General features: G+C 42.0%; 1 protein-coding gene across 1 annotated transcript in view; it reads left to right on the forward strand.

Moving 5' to 3' along the window:
* rnf38 (ring finger protein 38) overlaps positions 1–20,869 on the forward strand; it is a 49,267-nt gene extending 28,398 nt beyond the window's left edge. The window contains exons 3-13 of the mRNA XM_017685865.2: positions 71–132; positions 13,027–13,220; positions 13,606–13,864; positions 15,017–15,196; positions 15,813–15,980; positions 16,360–16,521; positions 17,088–17,191; positions 17,804–17,891; positions 19,027–19,148; positions 19,431–19,530; positions 20,104–20,869. Of these exons, the coding sequence (XP_017541354.1) occupies positions 71–132; positions 13,027–13,220; positions 13,606–13,864; positions 15,017–15,196; positions 15,813–15,980; positions 16,360–16,521; positions 17,088–17,191; positions 17,804–17,891; positions 19,027–19,148; positions 19,431–19,530; positions 20,104–20,166 (1,502 nt within the window). The 3' untranslated portion in view covers positions 20,167–20,869. The remainder of the gene's footprint in view (positions 1–70; positions 133–13,026; positions 13,221–13,605; positions 13,865–15,016; positions 15,197–15,812; positions 15,981–16,359; positions 16,522–17,087; positions 17,192–17,803; positions 17,892–19,026; positions 19,149–19,430; positions 19,531–20,103) is intronic.
* The last annotated feature ends 786 nt before the right edge of the window (positions 20,870–21,655 follow it).

The raw sequence follows: 21,655 nt of genomic DNA on the forward strand, positions 1-21,655 counted from the left end.
ACGGCACTATAATAACAGCTCTCTCTCTCTCTCTCTCTCTCTCTCTCTCTCTCTCTCTCTCTCTCTCTAGGAGCAATGGGAGGAGTGTATCACTATCATTCGGAGCCGGCCTGTGCCGATGCCACTGATAAGGTAAGGCTCTTTTGGGTCTGTTTAATTGGCTTGGCTTTCCAATTTATATCTGGTCTATGTTCTGTTTCGATAGTTTGAGTCTGCATTCCTGATATCTTTTGTTTTGATGTTAAAAACCTTTTAAGCGTTTGACCCATCACAATCGAGAAATTTTAACTGACAACTAATTGCCATGTAAATCGCCGTGTTTAACACTTGAGTTGCCTTGAAACACTTAAACCTAATTGGCTGATAAGCCGGCTTGCTTCCTAGCTGTTTACACTTTATAGCGCCCAAATGATGACAAACTCAAGAGGTGCTGTAGCACCAAGTAAGAAGTTAAAACTTTTATTCTTTGTTGCAGCAAAGATCTCAGCAAATACATGTTCGGCTTTCTTTGTTTATATAAACTGGCCGCAGTCCAACATGGAAAATGGTTGTCAACTCTCGTAATTGTGATGAACTTTTGAAGAATGTTTGTTTGTTTTTGTTTGTTTGTTTGTCTAAAACAAGACTGTGTACTGAATAAACCAAACCCCAACCAGGTATCGGACACTTGGCTAGCCCATAAAACAATGGACTGACAGTTTTATAGCTGTATAATACAGTAAACAAGCAATTAAACATCTGTTGACAGTGCAGATGTGCTGTCGATTTGAAAGATTAGACTCTCCACTTTATTTATCAGTTTGTTTCAGTGAGAAATAATTCATATAAAATTACACCGTGTCTTGTTAGGTGTGTGTGTGTGTGTGTGTGTGTGCTGAAGCATGCTTTGTGTTTATTTTTGGGGGGGGAGCGAAGGCTTCGTGTTTGCTGACTTGCGGCTTGCTGGTTTTTCTCGCTGGTTTTCTTGCCTTTTCTCGTTTGCTACTTGGAGCTGTTTTTATTGTTTTTGCCGGGTTACGTTGTTTGTAGGATTTGCCTGAGTGCGCAAGTCTCACATTCACTCAGAGCTTGGGCTGCTCTGGTGATGATTATGACGTTGGCTGTGGGTGTGTGAACCTTCCAGCCTCGCTCTTACTACAGTGTTTATAGTCAGAGGAAGAGGGAGGTCGAGTTCATGTCTGTGCTGTGATTGGCCGGCGCTAGGCCCCAGGGGGTGGGGCCAGGACTTCCGGAGAGGAAAGGGGGTGGAAAAGAATGTAGAGAGAGAATTAGAGGCGAGAGAAAAAGACACAGAGATGAAAACATAGACGGAGAGAAAGAAAGCAAAGAATGATCGGTGAGAGATTGAGGGAGAGAAGGGAGGGGAGAGAGAACAGGAGGGTGAGATGGGGGAGTGGAGGCGTTAATGATTTCACCTCCAGCTGTGGGGCGTAGTGGGTGAGAACGAAGCAAGAGAGCAGTGGCAGAGGAGAGAGGTGGACTGTGTGGAAAACGAAAGAAGGGTTGGGTTTTTGGGGTGGGGGTGTGTGTGTGTGTGTGTGTGTGTGTGTGTGTGTACATTTTAGCACACAAATGTCCTAGTAAAAGCAGATCTAACCAGCAAAATTATCCTGCCTTTGAGAAGCCAAGACATGTCTTTTGTTGACCAGGTTAACATTATGGTTTATTGATAGATAGATAATCAATTAAATATTGATACTTTTACAGATGGGAAACATTATATGGTGGTACTTGGGTGTATAGTGCTGTGGAACAGACAGAGACCCAACATTTAAATTCCAGTCAGAATGGCCACCGAGGACAATTTTTCAGATATTTCTGAGCAGATTAGACTTGATCACGCATCTTCTAACAACCACCTGCAAGACTTGGTAGACCACCACTGTCCCCATCAGATAAATGGCATTTAAAGCTTTCATCTCGGAGAGAGAGAGGAGAAAATCTACCACTCTTACTTCAGATCTGAAAACATCATCCATAGGTGTGTCTTTCCATCCTTCCCCTGTAAGGAGACAACTCAGTGCTATGAGTCTGAAAGGATGTGTAGCTGACAAGAAGCTCTCACTGAGAAAAGATATGGATATAAAAAAAAAAAATCTGCAAATTAACCAAAAAAACCAACAGTCTGGCTGCAGAGATACGCGCTCAGCCCCAGTGACGTCACATGCTCCCTTTGCCACGACGACAGAAGCAGCCCAATGGCACGGTAACCTTTGGTTGCTGCTGCTTAGCGAGGACATGCGTTCGTTTCCTAAAGTTTTCTAATGCCCTCTAACAGCAACCGTCAAGTAAAACCATCAGGTTTTATTCCTAACACAGTTACGTTGTGACAACCTACTGTTTGGGTGCCCACAGGAGGGTCTGCTTGGTGCTCTGGCAGAGCGTGCAGCGACGTCATCAGTAGGCTGCCGGTGCATGTCTGCCCTTCTCTAAAAAGCACCTGGTTTTCACAGGACGATGAACTGACCACCCAGGAGTCCAGACCTCATCTTTACTAAATGTGTGTTTGATTACTTGGATCATAAGAAGCAGGAAGTTCAACCAACTTCTAAGACTGAACTTTGGGGTGTTAAAAATATCACAGCAGATTTCCTGGAAATCATTGGAGTCTTCTGAAAAGAACGGAAGCTGCAATAAAGGCAAGCAGTGGACACACCGAATAGTGAAAAATCTGATATTTAACTGTTGAGGCGTGAGTGTGTGTGTGTGTGCGCGTGTGTGTTTTTATAAAGCTAAACGTTTCTTTTGCATACTGTAAACCATTTTAACTAGGGGAAAAATGATGGGTGGTCTCTGACTTTTTCACAGTACTGCGACCAACAATACATTTACTATGCATAGATATGTATGTACACGCATGCATACACACACACACACACAGCAGACAGCATCATAACATTGTATAGGAACGAGTTCTTTTCAAACAGAGGAGAGAAGGAACGTGTCGGCTCATGGTAGGACCTGAACATAGCATGCTGAAACTGTGTGTTCATTCCTGAGCTTCCACACAGACAAACAGCCTCTCCTCGCTTGAGCATGTAGAGGCGCAAAATGGGTTAGAGAGAGAGAGAAAGAGGGAGAGAGAGAGAGACAAAATAAAAGGTTGGAAAATGATGAAAGAGAGAAATGGAGAAGGACCCTGAGGTTCATGGCCATTCTGTGGACGAAATAACCTCCCTTTTATAGCATTTGTAATATAGACGTCCTCTTAATGTTGAAGTGAAATCCCTGTTGTGGCTTCAAATATATATTTAGGCCTGATCAAGCCTGACGTGTGGATGGAAGCACATCATGGGGAACTGGTGCGTCGCAAGCAAGTTTAAAATGTTTTTACATGCATGCTACAAGTAATCCGATGCAAAATGACGTGCATGCGTGGAGTACCACTTTGAGTAAACGTTACCATGACAGCGAACATCACGTGAGGTCCAGATTATTTATAGGATTACCCACCTCGGATGATAATTTGTATTCCGAATGGCCTCAATCGGACTAGACTACACCGATCGAGGTGTTTACATGGACTTATTCTATTCCCATTGAGCTATTAGTTGGATTATTAACGAACTATGTTGCATGTAAACGTGGCTAATGTCATGCCATGTCAGTTTTCAAACATCTGGCATTTCTTGGCTGATCGGAGATTTACAGAGTATGTTTATGTATTACAGAGCTTTCACTTTAAGATATGAGCATCACAAAGTGAGATCAGTTCTTGCTGTTCTTCATGAATATGTTTGAATAGGGTCACTATTAGCCCTGTTTTAGTGGCCGTCTGTGTAGGACAGGGGTGTCGGACTCCACTAGTAAATCTGTGGGCCACTCCACTTTAATTAACATTGTGCAGGCCCTTGTAGACCTTGACGTAATCCTTGCACACGTGAAAAATTCCAATTTTCCGTTCTTTTAAATCTACCTATCTACACACCTGGCGTCCTCTCTTTGCTGCACGTTCATTAATACTTGGCCTCAGTTTCTGAGCTGCTGAGTTATAGTTGTTTATTAGTTGACCTGCAGCTGAAATGCATTTTGGTGACATGACTGGTGTGGAATTGCACAGAATTGTGTGGAGTTGGGGTGTAACCGCTGTCCCATAGACTGTTTGTTGTTTGGGTAGGACAGTGGGTGCGCATTACGTTGCAGTGCGTGCCGTTTACTGTAGAGCAGCACGTTGTGAAAATGTGTTAATGTTAATAGAAAATGAACAGTTTTTGTGGGGTGGATAGGATTGTGTGGCGGGCCTGTTCTGGCCTGCAGGCCTTTTGTTTGACATATGAGGTGTAGGATTTACTCTGGGATGTGCAGTGTGCTTTCCACAGTGTACTCTGTAGTACTCTGCCCTGCATAATGCATCAAAAATTGTACTGATTCGTCAAAAAACGATGCACCTTACGTAGCACATTAAAAACCAATGGAAAGATCAGTAATGTGAGATGGTTCAAGATGTGCCTGTAGTATTTTCACTGATGTAATTGGCCGTATTGTATTATGTGGATGTCCTGGTTCATCTGAACCCTCTCAGATTTGTAGGAGCACACAGTAAGGAGCGCTGATTGGTGAGAGGGCTCGTGTTGCACCTTTCTGAGATGTCAGTGTGGACAGTCCAGTGTCGCGGTAACGATAGTCCTGCTGGGTCGGTTTACTTGTACACTAGGCTGGTGTTATCTAGCCGTGGCTTTGGAGGAAGCCGTGGTGATTGTGTGACTGAAGTCTCTGTTTTTGCGTTTCATGATATGCTATGCATGTTCTGTTGCCCAGCACTGTGTAGGATTTAGGAACAGGAATGTGTAGAAACAGTCAACACAATAGAGGCCCCTCTGTGTTTTGCATGTTCCAAAGCTCAGCCATGACTCAGATTAGGTGGTCAGTTATCTGACCCTGATGAAACTGCGCGTTCTCAGTAGTGTTCAGTAGTATTGTTGTGTTGGGGAGGGGTGTGGGTTGGGGAGGGGAGGCACTGTGATCCTCTTGTGACGCCCACAGACGCTCTGTCCTAATTTTTGTCTCTGCGGTGCCCCTCACCCACCCAAACATGGACTGGCAGCCCCATCAATGTTTCATACTAATGGACCCGTCGGACCATGTTTGGACACGTGTGTGTGTGTGTGTGTGTGTGTGTGTGTGTGTGTGTGTGTGTGTGTGTGTGTGTGTGTGTGTGTGTGTGTGTGCGCGCGCGCATGACTGAGAAAAAGAGAGGTGTTGGGGTGTGTGTGTGCGTGTGCGCGCATGACTGAGAAAAAGAGAGGGGTTGGGGTGTGTGTGTGTGTGTGTGTGTGTGTGTGTGCGCGCGCATGACTGAGAAAAAGAGAGGGGTTGGGGTGTGTGTGTGTGTGTGTGTGTGTGTGCGTGCGCGTGCCTTTGTGCTGTTAAGGGTGCCTCTGTGTTTCAGGCTTTCTGTTTTTAGCTGTTCTGTTTTGGGGGTGATCTGTATTTTCAGGCCTGTGTTTTTGGGGGGATTTGTGTTTTCAGGAACTGTGTTTGGGGGAGCTCTGTTTAGGGGCCTTGGTGTTTCACGGGGTCCTCTGATTCGTGGGATCTTTGTTTGGGGGCATTCTGTTGGGCAGGGGTCTGTGTTTCAGGGCATTCCTTCAGGGGATCTGTATTTGGGGCGTTACGTTTTGGGTGCACTGTGTTTCGGGGGAGCTCTGTGTTTCGGGGGAGCTCTGTGTTTCGGGGGAGCTCTCTGTTTCGGGGGAGCTCTGTGTTTTGGGGGAGCTCAGTGTTTCGGGGGAGCTCAGTGTTTCGGGGGAGCTCAGTGTTTCGGGGGAGCTCAGTGTTTCGGGGGAGCTCAGTGTTTCGGGGGAGCTCAGTGTTTCGGGGGAGCTCAGTGTTTCGGGGGAGCTCTGTGTTTCGGGGGAGCTCTGTGTTTCGGGGGAGCTCTGTGTTTCGGGGGAGCTCAGTGTTTCGGGGGAGCTCAGTGTTTCGGGGGAGCTCAGTGTTTCGGGGGAGCTCAGTGTTTCGGGGGAGCTCTGTGTTTCGGGGGAGCTCTGTGTTTCGGGGGAGCTCTGTGTTTTTCTCTGTGTTTTGGGGGAGCTCTGTGTTTTGGGGGAGCTCTGTGTTTCGGGGATCCGTGTTTCAGGCGATCTGTCTCCTGTAGTTGATGACCCTCAGGGCTCCTAAAGCTATACCCTACCCCTCACTGTCCCCAGGGGCTATCCCCCTCCTCCTCCCTCATTCTCTCGCTTTCCTTCCTTCAGTCTTTCTTTTGTTCTGTCTTTCCATTTTCTGTCTTTTTGATTGATCCTTTGTTTAGCCTGTCCTTCCATCTTTTTCTTTTTTTTTTTTTTTCTCACTCGTTTTTCTTTCATTATTACTTTATTTTTTTCAGTATTGTTATTTGAGTGTATGAGTGTTTGTGGGTATGGTCAGTGTGTACCTCATTTAAAACGTGCACAGCAGCAGATAAGGACTTAAATTGGGAACTGGACAATAAATAAAACGTGGAGGCCTTGATCAAGTAGAGCAAAATGATAGATTAATCCAGTTAAGGGTGCACGGGTTTATAAGGAATGCGTCACGTTAAAAAACGCTGTTAAAATGATGTTGCAAACGCAGGAAGTTGCCTTTATAAAGTAATACTTTTCTCATAAATTAACCCCAAATGCAGTTAATCATCCAAGGCATGTTTGATGTCTGAAATTGGCTCGGCTAATGTAGCTGTTAAGTATCGGACAGTTATTCTCCACAAGTTGGGTTGAGCTGTTTTACCAATTAAAATAGACAACTTCAGTGTCAGAAGATCCAGTGTGATCACATTGGTCTCGCCTCTTTCTTTTGTCCTGTTTCTGTCTTTAATATATATCCATATTCATGTCATCCTAAATATGCTGTTTGGTTTCAAAAGCAAGGCATACAGCAGCCATGCGGTGGCCTTTCACGCACAGCACGCCGTCCCTCGTGAGACATGAGTGGTGACTGTTTTGATGTTGTGGTTAAATCAAAGTTATTAAAAACTAAAGGCAGCCTATTATTGTAATTAATATCATAAATGAATTAATAGGCTACAGTGACCGCGGTCTATAGGCTGCCTTAACACACATAGCTTTGCCATTAAATTGTTTAAGTGATCTGTAGGCTGTAAACTCATTTCTTCAACTTGTAGCAAAACCGTCCAAAGTATAGCAGGAACTACCGACCTGTACCAAGAGCCATGGGCATGTTCTTCTCTGTTTAGAGCAGATGTTACCACAATGCCTCCCATACTGAAACAGGTTACTGGAGAAAGGCGTTGTGGTTTTGAAAGAAGAGGATTTACAGTCTCCGTGTTGGGAGCAGCCACTCAGGCAGTATTCACAGTTTCTCTTCTTTCTTTTCCCCTATATTACAGTGTTGAAGTGATTCCATGAAAACAAACAAAAGGTACAAGCTGTGTTTTATACAATCTTCATGAATAAGCAACAAAGGGAATCCACTTTAAAATAAAAGTAACCAATACCATTATAAAAATTAAATGAAAATTATATATTAAACAGATCGTTATACATCCATACCTAAATAATAAAAATAAATAACTTTTAAAAAATCTCACTGCATCCGTAGATCTCTAACAGGGCCCCATCTCTTAGTACGTTATTTGTTCCATTTGGTAGACATCCCATACCTTTTGAATCCATAAATTATAAGTAGGAGGGTCTGGATTCATCAATTTAGTTGTAATACCTTTCAGAGCTACTGCTAACAATATTCCTGGAAGGTATTTCCTGGATCTTTCTTCTAGGTTATCTGGTATTACTCCCAGTATTGCTACTCTAGGATCTTGTGGAATGTTCTGCTGAAACACTTCCAAATACCTCCTTCCAGAACATCTGTAACTTAAGGCACGACCAAAATATGTGAATATGGTTTCCAGTTTGTGCTCCACGGTTTCTCCAACATAAACTATTGCGTGTTAAACCCATCTTTGACACTATTTCTGGTGTTCGGAAAAATCTGGTGATGACTTTCCGTTTGAGTTCTCTCCAGATGCTGGAGTTGGTCACTAGACTTGCTTCGGTGCACATTTCCTTCCAAGTCCTCTGTTACGTTCACCTTTGATTCTGATTCCCATCTCTGCTTTATATTCAAGGAGTTATTTAGACTCATAGACATGAATATTTGATACAGTTTACAAATTATTTTTATTTTTTCCGCTTCATTCTTTGTTTGTAATTCCATTAAATATTTTTCTGTATGTGTAGGTTTTATAAGTTTTTCCCATTCTTTGTGTGTACTAAGAAAATTTCTCAGCTGCGAATATTTTAAAAAGTCTGTTCTGGGGAGAGTAAATTCTTGTTCCAGCTGTTCGAATGTCTTAAGGTTACCCCCATCCAACCCCTGATACCGTTTGGTTATACTCTGACCATCTTTTAAACCCTGTATCTAAATTGTTGGGCAAAAAGGTTTTCATATATCCAATACTGGTCAATACTGAGTGTCTTAGGTAGCCCAAATACTGATTGTACTTTTTTCCATATCTTAAGGGTACCTGCAGTCCATTGTGCCAATTCTTTTAAAGGGGCATCCGTGAATGGTAAGACATGAAGGGGCTCTGGACACCATACCTTTTTCGATATTAAGCCAGCGTGTACATATTATTCTGCATCCATGTTAATAAGGGCTTCATCTGTGCGGCCCAAAAATAATATTTTAAGTTAGGCAATTTAAGCCCTCCATCTGATTTGGTTAGCTGCAATGTCTTGAGTCTAATAAACTGAGAAATCAATTTATCCCAATTATTAAAAGTAGACTTTGGAACTTCAATGGGTAACATCTGAAATAAAGCAACCTGGGCAAGACATCATGCGTATACTTTCCATACCACCTAGCAGAGAGAGGGGGAGTGTAAATCTTTACTAATATTTTTTTATAATTGGTACAAAGTCTTTATGATGCTAATTTAGGGATGTGCATACCAAGATATTTAATGCCCTCTTTTGGCCACTTGAATCCACTTTGAAGTTGTACATTTTATGGTATTTTGCCATTAATATCCATAGCTTCTGTTTTTTCCACATTGATTTTATATCCTGAATAATATCCATACTGAGAAATAAGCTTCTTTAAGTTTGGTATCGTGGTTATTGGTTCTGTTAGGTACAGTAGTACATCATCTGCATAGAGGGATCATTTATGTTCCTCTTTTTTTTTTTTTCAATTCCTATTATATTATTATCGTCTCTAATGGGCTGTGCTAGTGGTTCGATACTGATTGTAAACAGACGAGGCGAGAGCGAACAGCCCGGTCTACATCCACGTTCCGATGTAAAGTTCTCTGGTCTACACCCGTTAACTCTGACGGCAGCCTGTGGATCCGACTAGTGTCTGTATCCAATTTATGAAATTAGGGCCGAATTTAAACCGTTTTAATGTTTGAAACAAATATTGCCATGATACACGATCAAAGGCCTTTTCAGCATCCAACGAAGTAATCATTGCTTCTTTTTCTTTTTTTTTAATAGGACATTCTATTAAGTAATGACGTTATCTCCATCGAATCTTCCGGTAATAAAACCAGTCTGATCAGGATGGATCATTTGAGTAATAATCTTACTGACGCGTGTAGCTAAGATTCCTGTATTCAGTAGTGATATAGGTCTGTAGGACTGGCGCTACAGTGTCAGTGTTACTACAGTGGTTGCTTCTTTCCAGGAGGGGGCAAAAACTTTAAACTCAAATGCATAATGATACGCTTTTAACAGGGGAGATAAAAAAAAAAAAAAAATCTTTAAAGGTTCTGTAAAATTCATTAATAAATCCATCTGGTTCTGGGCTTTTATTATTGTTCAGATTTGAGATCACCTGCTTAATTTCCCAGTCCTCCATTGGTTCATCTAATTCCTCGGCCATTGATTCTGTTAGTGTTGTCGATTTTCACGGTTTCTCTTCTGAAAATGTGCTCACACTGTGTGCAGGGAAAGCAGGTCTTTTGCACTTCACTTAAGATGACCACCTGAAAGGAGACTCTACCATCACTCAAAATTTTAATACCTTTTTAACCAGGGTGGTCATGCTGAGATTAAGCGCTGGCCAAGAAGGCAGCACACAACAGGTTGGGTTGGTTTGGTTTGTTTGTTTTTTTTACTGATATCAGCCTGATTTTCTTACCCATTGTGCCCTCTGTAGTTATAAAACAAAGCTTTATATAAAAGACGTGCAATGGGAAAAACAAGAGAATCACTGAGAATGCTGGGAAGCTTCACCTTCCCACATTACATTAATAATTATTTAAAACCTTTTCTGCTGTTTGAGTTAAAAACTCACCTTTTCTGCTGTTTGAGGTGTCATATCAGTCAGTAAAGCACTGTTGAACTGAAACTACTGTAGTGTGTGTAAATTCGGGCCCCATTAAATTCTGATGTCATCGGTTGAGAGTTTGTGTCTTGTTGATTTTTGGTATCTGTGGCAGTTTTCATATCGATGAGGTTCCTGTATGTAGACTGTAGAGCAGATGTGGAGGTGTGGAACATTTTACTCTCAGACTGGTTAAGGACACATGAGGGGAATAAAGAAATATCCTGACTCAGACGTGTGTGTCTTGGATCTTTCTCCACAGTTGTTTCCTGTTAGTGATTAAACACACACACACACACACACACACACACACACACACACACACACACACACACACACACACACACACACACACACACACACACATACACAGTCTCCGTGCTGGCTGTCTCTCCACACTGTGGCTTAACACTCTACTGTGTGCGATCACTTTACCACCCACAACGTGTGTGTGTGTGTGTATGTGTGTGTGTGTGTGTGTGTGTGTGACGTTGTTAGTTGTGCCTCATTTGACATTTTGTTTTCTCTTTATTTGTGTGTGTATCCTCTGAAAGTTATATGTGCATTTTTATTTATTTTTTTCCTCACTCATTCACCCGCCCACACCCTCTTTACAGACATTTACAATAAGCCTGAGCAACTAAGACACAGAGACTTTCGTATATGATTAAATAGGGGTGTGTGTGTGTGTGTGTGTGTGTGTGTGTGTGTGTGTGTGTTAGTTAGAAGACTTCCTCTTGCCTCAAACTAATACAGAACATGGCAGAAAGATTCTTAATACTTAATATTCCATACAGCTACCTGTGTATCTTGATATCACATGCAAAACTAACTGCATTGTGGAGATTGTATTCTGTTCATTATGCCATCTGATGCAGTCGCATTGTCTGAATACCAAAGTCTGCAGACGATCAACACCAGTCATGAGTTCACTCCAGCACCACTCCTGCTTCCTAGCTGTAGTGTTACCAGTGTTGAGATGTGCAACAGCACAATCCACATGGTCATCATCTCTCGGAGTTTTGTTCAGAATATTGTGCGAATACCGAATTATAAACCCGGTATTGTGAATCAGGTGGGGCAGAGGGGATTGTTACACCCCTAATAATACATATGGGTTATTAATGCATATAGAAACTTATATATACCATCCAGCCACCTCATCAAGTACACCTACCTTGGATCTACATTCTTTGTCCATTTTATCAGCTCCACTTACCATATAGGAGCATTTTGTACTTCTCCAATTACGAACTGTAGTCCATCTGTTTCTCTGCATACTTTGGTAGCCCCCTTTACACCCTGTGATTTAATGGTCAGGACCCCCACGGGACCCGAACTAAGCATGTATTATTTGGGTGGTGGATCATTCTCAACGCTGGTGTGACTCTGCCATGGATGGTATGTGTTTTGGTGGTAGGAGTGGATCAGACACATGTCGACTATCTATATGTGTATGTATAGAAGTGGGTGGCATTCCTCTGGAGGAGGAAAGCCAGACATTTTAACTCACTAGCTGACTAATATATGTATATTAGTCACACACACACACACACACACACACACACACACACACACACACACACACACACACACACACATATATATATATATATATATATATATATATATATATATATATATATATATATATATATAAAGTACTGACACTGTATAAAAACATGTGTACATGCCTGTGTATTAGTCAGTTACTGAGTTCATGTCTGTGTTCATGGAGGCAGTGGTCCACTGTGTGTGTATGTGGTTGAGGAAGCTCCCTGTGAGTCAGTGATTTCCTATAAAGGGCCGTGGGGTGGATGGAGCAGATAAGAATTGCTTCTCATCATACAACGTTGCATGTACATCACTGTTACACCACACAGGATACTCACCCACTCACCCACCCACTGACATTTACAGATCACCGTCACTCACAGGCCTCGTAACTCAACTCAAAACAATTATCTTCTACCGTTTGTAAACACAAGCTGCCCTTTACGTTGTGTGAATATCTCATGGTGACTGGATCAACAGAAAATGGTGAAAAATTACTCCAGTAAACCCATTACATTCATGTACATTAATGTTATGAAGGTATTGGTTTGTGTGTGTGTGTGTGTGTGTGTGTGTGTGTGTGTGTGTGTGTGTTGAGCAGCAGCCCCTCCCCCACTAGGGTTTCCTCACTCTTACAGGAAGTGACCTCACTTTGCTTCAGGCAACAGGAGGCCATGTCGTCAGAGGAAATGCCTTTAATGCTGTCAGGCACAAAAGACTGACTGTACTCAAAATGAATAACAGCAAACAAGAATTACTCCCTCTCATTTATTTATTCTTCACATGTTTTGAAAACCAAGCGTGCTGGGCTTTTAATATTCTTAACTACCTAGAGATGCAGCACTGATCTGTCTCAGGGCGGCGCTGTAGCCTGTTGGTTCACTCAGTTCGTTCTGCATAGCTTAGCATGTCTGGATGGGAAACCTCTGAAAAACTTCATTACATGCTGAGGCGTATTATCAAATCTGAAAACGTGCCCAGTTTCCCGAGAGACTGGTAGGAAGAGTGAATTATTACTCATTTCCCAAACTGAAGGCAAGAGATGAACAAGATCCCGATTGATGTGAGGAAGAATAAGTTATAAATAGTGTAATGAGCTGTTTTAAATGTTTTGAAGAAAAATAGGTACAGAAGTTTTTTATATGGAGGAGAAATTTTTACTGTACTGACTGTTTTTTTTCTTTTTCCCCCACCTTTCTCAAGACTGAGGACTCCCCAAGTCCAAAGCGCCAGCGTCTTTCCCAGCAGTCTGTGTTGGAGCTCACCTCGGCTCCGCCCTCCACTCCCTCTCCTCCTATCAGACCGTGGGAGCTGCCTCCGAGCCGGAGGCCACACCCCTACCCCCACACGCCCTACCACCCAGAGCGCTGTCACACGCCTGCACGACACAGACGCAGGTACAGACCACGTGTGTGTGCAATGCTGTAAACTGGAGTTCACGTTTTTTTTATTTGTATTTATATATACGTTGTATTTTTGCCTCGGAGAGGGAACGTGTGCAAATTTTAGTTCGCAATATAATGTAGTAGGAAAAAAAATATTATTAATGTAGTATTAATGTTAAATTCAGCAAATGAACAGAAATGATTGATTAAATTTAGAAAAAATATGCAATATTTACATTGGCTGAGAATGATGACGTTGATATTTCGTACGTCAATGCTAATTATATTGATAATACTGATGCTATAGATTAAAGTAATATGTAACACGTAATATTAGTAGTTGATGGGATTGATCAGTGATGATTCTAAAGCCCCTCTCTCTCCTCTGTCTCTGCAGCCCCCCAGTTCGTCGCCAGCGGGGCCGTCGCGAGCGTCTGTCTCGGCTCCACCCGCCCCACCACGGCTCACCTGGTGGCGGTCAGGATGAAAACTATCGCCACCCTCCTCATCCTCACTCGCTCCATCCATACGGCCAGGCACCCCCTCACCCTCCGACCGGCCTGGACGAGCCCCGCGCCTTCCACCCCCCCACACTGTCGCCACGGTTACTGCACCCACAGCAACAGGGCACCATGGTAATGGACCTCCATGAACAGGTGAGGACAGCTGTGGTTTGGGTCGGTAGTTTTTGTTGTTAGTTTAAATTCAATAATACATTACAAGCATGGTTGTTTCTAAACTAACGGACTTTGCTGTGGTCATCTGAGCTGTGTGTGCGTCGGTTTGGAAGCAATTGAGTTCATGTTCATCATGGGTAGCCTTGGGCTGCTCGTTGATGTAGCTGAATATCACAATAATGTGAATTTGTGCCAGTATGCTGGACATTTTGGTTTTTTCCAGTCTCTTTTAGGTGCTATGATATTTTTCTTTTTTTGTTGTTCTGCCTATATATGACCTTTCCCCTTGTACAAGCATACATACAGTATATACAATAGAAATTATAACACTATCATAGGCTACACTAACAGAACATCACCCACTAGTTACTTATACACAACATACATACTTCATACATCACACATTGGAGATTATAATGTAGGATTTGTCTGGCAGAGAATGCTGAGGTACTTGCAAATGAAACAAAAACCTTCCTGTAGAGAGCAAAATGGACAAGCTTGTCCAGAACAAGGCTGCCGACACACCAGTTTGGCAGTACTTTGTTTTTCAAGCAAAAGAGCGTGGACCGCTGGGTGTTTAGTGTTACCTGCCATCAATGCTGTTTATAAATATTAAGATATTAAGCGTTATACATTATTGAGTAATGCTAGAAGCTAGCCCAGTAGGTAATTATATAGTGTATAAATACCATCAAGGAAAAAAATCATGCTCACATTTAACTTCCTAACTGATTCGGATTATAACGTTGATCACTCTGTAGTGATAATCGTGATAATTATTGGTCTACATTTACCTTATTGTCCAAGCTTAGTGCTAGAGCTTGACCCTTACCGATTCTCATCGGTTATGGCCAATAATGATTCTACCATTCAGTGTAAATTTATATGCTCAAAAATGAAAGACTTCTAGTTTTTGTTTAATAGTGCTTTACTGGAGTGTGTGTGTGTGTGTGTGTGTGTGTGTGTGTGTGTGTGTGTGTGTGTGTGTGTGTGTGTGCATGCACTGTTGGTAATAATTAGTACCTTAATATTGGCTGATTTTGTCAACCAGATGAACCAAGACTGTGTTTCCTAATCTCTGGTGGATGATGAGCCCTAGGATATCAATGGATGTCTGTCTGTGTGTTGTAGCTCCCTCAGGGTACAGTCCCGGTATCATACACCGTGTCCCCGGTGCCGCCCCACGGTCTTCCCCCTCCACTCTGTACAGGACAGCATCTCCCAGCATGTTCCTCTCAGCAGCAGGTGCCTGCCTGCTCCGTCGTCTTCAGCGGCCAGCAGCACTATCCGGTGTGCAGCGTCCCGCCTCCAGTGGGTATACTGCTCCACACAGCCCTTTATAAATGATTGTTGCTTCTGATTGTAAGGCTCTTCTGCCACCTTGTGGCCAGAATGGGAAGCTTCAGTTTTGATAGATTTTCTATTGCTCTGCCTTTATTGACTGCATAACAATGACAACTCTGCCGTAAGCAGATGTCCTAAGCTGTTATGAGTTGTCATGACATATTTAATTTAGTAATATAGCAGGGTTGTGTTAGTACTACAAGAAATTGCTCCAAAGTCATGGCAGCTTTTGCCACATGCCGGTTTTTTGCTAGTTAACAATCACGCCAAATGTTGTGACTTTCATTATAAACTTTAACAGTAATGGAAAAGTGACTCTGTATTACACGCTCTGTCAAAATGACTCAAGACAGCATGGCGTGTTTATGGCATGGGTATGTCAGTGTGACGTGTCAGAGTTAAAGTAAAATGGTACATTTGAAATATGGTCTTTTGTATGTTATGTAAATTTGTTTTTATTATTTGCTCCTTTTCTCTTTCTTGCACTGTTGAATCCTTAATTTTGTCTTTTCTGTCTCTTTTCTCCTCCTCCTCCTCCCCCCACCCCCACCCATCTCATGCTATTACGCTCTTCATCTTGTAGATGTTACCTGCGTGTTCGGTGCAGCACTTGCCGGTCCCGTACGCGTTTCCGTCTCTTCTCTCCAGTGATCCTGCGTTTTTGCTTCATCCTCCACACCTCTCGCACCATCCACCTCATCTGCCCCCACCAGGACAGTTCCTGCCCTTCCAGACACAACAGTCACGATCGGTGAGCACTACACACACTATACGTGTTACTATGTCAGCGAGTGTTTCTGTTTATTTATTACAGTAGTTGTGTAACGCTACTCCCACACCTAACCTTAATCTCAGGAACCACTTAACAACCTTCTGGCTCTTTTACTAAAAAGAGAGGAACAACCATATTTTCTTGCCAGGACCAGTGACACAGAACTACAGCACCTCATATCTGTCTCCACTGTGTGTATGTGTGTCTGTTTTAGGAGTGGGCAGGATATTAATTGCCAATAAATGATGAAGTGTAATTATTTTTGATGGTCCAGTATTGAAAATATTGCTAATTACCACACAATTGCTCATTACTTTGGTGCAGCACAGAATAAGTTGTACATTTTCTGCATTTGCAGCCACTGCAGAGGATCGAGAATGAAGTGGAGCTTCTGGGGGATCACCTGTCTGTGGGGGGCAGTTTTAATTACCCCCACTCGGGCCACCCCAGCCCCCTGCCCCCATCCACCCCTCTGCAGTTTCTCTCTCATGAACCCATTCCCCAGGAGCTCTTCGGAGTGGTGAGTGGACTACATTACCCGTAATACATCACAATTACATTATGTACAGTGCACTGCTCCCACACTGCTGCTTGTGTATAATGCATTATTTATTACATTAGTGCATCATGAGAATAGTTCACTGTTCAGCAGAACAAGGTGGATGAGTCTTGGAAAGGAAAGAAAAATGAGTTTGAGTGACTTTTGAATGAGTTCAGGGTTCAGGGTTCAGGAATTGGCCTGTCCTTGCTCCGTCCACAAAGTAAAAAAAATATTTTTTTTTTTTACAATTTATTTTATTTTTGCGACTGTTGCTAGTTTAGACAAACTTTAGAGAACATTGGCAACAACCCCAATCAAACTAATAAGAAACTGTAGCACAATACATTTGGAGTGTGACATTTCTTGCACGTTATATTTGTTCTGAACGCTTGTGAAAAGCCACACTGTTCGCGTTAGTCGTCCTTTAATGGAATTAACATTAGCGTGATCGTCAAATCGCCCCTGCCCGTTTTCAATTAGCTACCAGAAAAAAATAGCAGATGTTTTTACTTTGGGTTTTAATTTTTCTCTCTTTCTGTCTCTAGCCATATCCTCACTTCATGCCTCGACGGATCACGGGCCGGCGTTACCGTTCCCAGCAGGCTGTGCCTCCGCCCCCTTATCACCCTAGCCTCCTTCCATACTTCCTGTGAGTTTTGCCCACACATTCGCACCACCTGAATACATCAGAATATCTTTTGTTAGAAGATTTATACGTGTGGATATATGTCAATATCCTCAAACAAGATATAGACATTGTCCAGAATGTCCACACTGGGGCTCCGTGTTTATTGACTTAAATCTTTTGTTGGTAGAGAAATGCACGTGTGAACTATGTTGGTGTTAAACTATAAAAATAAATACAGTTTACAAGCATGACGACAGACTTAAACATGCAGCTGAATGTTTACATTGATAATAATTTATAGCTATAATAATAAGTTATAACTATATCTGTAGCGCTAATGAGCTTCAGAAATGTAAATATGCTTTAATGTATGTGCATGTAATAGCATAATAATAATAAAAATTAATAACGAAGCAACACCTCCTGTAAAATACACAAGTCTTACCAATTCAGATCTTTTGAAATCCTTCTCAGTGAAACGCATCTTTTGTGTTTCTAACATATAGCAGTCATTTCAGCAGCAGTACTGCCTGCAGTGTGATTGCAGCTCATAGCAGGTGTTTTGCAGCACGCCACTTTGAAAAGCTGTGCTGTGTTGACACAGATTCTCTCTTTCTCTTGCTTTCTCTCTAGGTCTGTTCTTCCAATGCAGCCTACAGCAGTGGGACCTGCCATCAGCTTAGAGCTGGATGTAGATGATGGAGAGGTGGAGAATTATGAGGTGAAATTTCTCTACTTTCAATTCAGTTAAAATTGATTTTTAATAGCAAAGACTGAAAATGCACAACATCTTCAGACATTGGTTACACCTGTATGAAAGTTAAGACAATAAAATTAACCACATGCATAGTTTATAATCAAAAGGGTCCAGCGTGTTAATAGTTGGTAGCTATTTAATGCCATTATGTGAACAGGTTCCAGCTCATTTTAATCACTGTTAGCCAGGTTTTTTTTAAAGCTCACACTTCTATGAACATACATTTTTACTGCTTTGAGTTTTGGAAGATTGTGTCTGTACCATCTCTTCTTTTAAACTGTAATCTGTTTTTAAAAAACGACAAATATATTTATTCCAGCGTGTCTACTCGGGTCATGTCCAAGATTATTTCCCACAAGTTAGCAGTTTTAATGAAAGCTTGGCTCCGCCCACAACTATGTTGTCATATGTCAGTGAAAAGTTTGTAGAACCGCAGTAGAGTATCCAGATAGCTCTATGCTAATGTTTTTGGAGATCTCACTGGCTGCTTTTCTCAAAATTGGCTTTTCTCTGTGTTTAGACAGCAAGATCTCAGCTTCTAGAAGACCTGCATTCATGAAATTTTGCATTTTTGTTTCTGAACGTATTCTGAAAAATACTGAATATATTTCTTAATATATTGCTTGTAGCTGGATTTAAGCACAAAATGGCCTAAAACTGTTTTGTAATGTTTCATAACAGTAAAACTAAGAGATTCCTGTAATCTGTTGTGCAAGATGGTTTTGCAGGAGTGTATAGTCATAATAAACATTTTAATTCTAACGTCATCAAAAGCCAGGTTTTTAAAATAAGAATGTAATCACACTTAAGTAGGTAATGTCTCCTTTGCTTACCTTAATAAATATAATTTTTGCAAGACTTTTAATATAAAAAATACTTGTGGTGTTTTTGTTTTAACGGTTGACCCTGTTCACCTGTAATGTCTCATCTTAAATGGAAGTCGCCACTTGAGAAGCCATAAAGCTAAAGAGCTCAGGAGCCACAGTCCTGTAACCTTGAAAAACACAATTTACAGATGTTTACTAGTGTAAGCCTGTATATTACTTCCTTGTACCAGCCTCTCATTAATTTCCTTTCTTTAACGTGTGTTTGTGTGCAGGCTCTGCTGAACCTCGCCGAGCGTCTTGGAGAAGCTAAACCGCGTGGTTTGACTAAAGCTGATATAGAACAGCTGCCTTCCTACAGATTCAACCCCAGCAATCACCAGTCTGAGCAGACGCTGTGAGTCACGCACATGCGCAGTAGGGCTCCCAAGGGCCGGGCCAGTGCAGTTTCATGAGCACAGTTACATTTGTTGCAATGGAAAAGATCATTAGAGTTTTATATAAGAAATTTCAGAGGAAGACATGCATGCGAATTTGCATCATCAACCAAAAGCACAGCTGCATAATCAGCTGCATGAATGCTGTTAGGAAGCTGAAACCCACACACACACAGACATGAGCTTGTGTTCTTTTATATGTTAAATTGATGAAGTTTTAAACCTTGTGTGTTTGTGTGCAGGTGTGTGGTGTGTATGTGTGACTTTGAGTCTCGACAGCTGCTGCGAGTCCTGCCCTGCAATCATGAGTTCCATGCCAAGTGTGTCGACAAGTGGCTCAAGGTGAGTGTGTTTCAAAGCCATGAAGTAATTAAAGGGGAATACCACCAGTCTTTCTACGTAATTCAGGGGTTTAGACGTCAACAGTTACTCAGAGGGGTTGAATGTGAAATGAATGAACAATTCCTTTGATTATGACGTTAACTGCAGAGAAATTTCGACTCTGGTTTGTGTCTCAAATGCGTCATGGAACAAAATCTTTTTACGTCAGATTGCATGAATTTAAAAAATGTTTAACTTCTTTCGTGAAGTTACTGTTTGCTGTCAGTACAAAACCTGTATCTCCCAATGAAATACTGCCATTTTATTTAGCATCCAAGATAACCAGGAATCTTTTGAGTTTTTATATGTAATGCAGGTGATGGAAAAAGTGCTCATTTTCACTGGGTACAATTTTGCCTCAAAGGACCCTACCTGTACACCCCCCCCCCCCCAGAATGCTTTATGCTTTAATCTTGCAAACATTTTAAAATATTGGTGCAGTTCCCCTTTAATTGTATTGGGTTCAGTGTCTGTCCTGTTCATTTCTCATTGAGTCGACCCCTCATGCTTTTTTTGCTTGTTTTGCCTCTTTAGGCTAACAGAACCTGCCCTATCTGCCGAGCGGACGCCTCTGAAGTCCAGCGGGATTCTGAGTGACAATCCCAGCCCGTTTCACACTCGCACACACACATTCACACACATTCACGTACACACACACGCACGCACACACACACACACCACTTTTTGTCCCAGGATCACATTGCTCTTTGCAGCCAGCTGGACTCCCAAATGTCTGAAATCTCTCAACACACTGGACTTCTCACCCCGTCTCCTGTTGCATAGTCAAAACTTCCTTTCATATGCCCCCTCACCACAGCCACCGGTCACACATACACTCGACTGTAAAGTTTCAGTGCCGAACTTCCTTTTGCGCTGTGCTCAGCGTCATCTGAAACAAGCACAGATACACGTGTACTCTCAAACACACATACACCCCTACACACGTCTCCGGTCGCTATGGTTATTAACCCCATGAGTCCAAAGATAACGGTTCGTGTAAAGATTCTGATTTTGTTTTGTTTTCCTTCTTTTTCCTCGGACTAGGTCACTCCAACCACTGCCATTTCTCTGATCATGTTGTTTTTGTTCTTCTTTTTAATCTCGGGTGGGTACAGGGTGGTTGCGGTCTTCATTGTATGTTTGCGTAAGTACAGGAACGTGTGCGTGTTCAGATACGTGTACTAACATTCCCTAGCATGTGAGCACACCGGTGGTGTGAAGGTAGCTTGTAAGAGGAAGTGGACAAATGTGTGCATGTGCTTTTTATACTCTACCAATAAAAAAGTTATATATATAAATATATATATGTATGTGTCAATATAGAGGGACAGACACAATTCATACATGTTTTAAAAAAGAAAAATTGTTCCTTTTTTTCCAAAAATGAGGAAAAACATGGCAAATTGTATCTATATATAAAGTTGGGCTTTTTTTCGGGTGGGTTTTTTTGCTCAGTTATGATCTAGCAGTCTTATAGAATTGGAATACTGTGAGGTGTGTGCGTGTGTGCGTGTGTGTGTGTGTGTGTGTGTGCGTGCGTGCAGGAGTGTGTGCACGTGAGTGTTGGCGCATCATTGGTTACTCGTGTGTGTTATTTATCCTGTATGTGTGGTACAGAACACTGGCTTAACCGCTCTCACTTCTTCTGTTCTCGTCTCTGATTGGCTGTCACTAACGAGGCACGTGATTGGTTAAGAGGAGCAGTGGGCGTGCTTTAATGTAGCACAATCGGATCACGTTGATTTTCCTGCCCTAACTTTTAGTATGTCTTTTATTTCTTTTCCACTTTTTATTCATCTCTCCATTATACTGGAAAAGAAAAAGAAGAACGATGTAGTCTTCCTTCCATAGAAATCTATTTTATTAGCCTTTATTCCTTCTTTTTGATAAATTCCTCATTAGCCTCCTGCAAGCGTGCCACAGCGAGATCGGGGTGAGTTCTGAAAGTTCCACAGTTTAAAGAATTTAACGGAATAGTTGTCAAAAAAGCTAATGTTGCTAATGCTAAATGAAAACGGCCCCCGGTGATGGTGAATCCCATTTACTGCTGTTTTGCAGCCATAAGTTAATGTTAATTAATGTTAAT

This window comes from Pygocentrus nattereri, chromosome 22 (assembly GCF_015220715.1).
Source record: "Pygocentrus nattereri isolate fPygNat1 chromosome 22, fPygNat1.pri, whole genome shotgun sequence".
Taxonomy (NCBI): domain Eukaryota; kingdom Metazoa; phylum Chordata; class Actinopteri; order Characiformes; family Serrasalmidae; genus Pygocentrus; species Pygocentrus nattereri.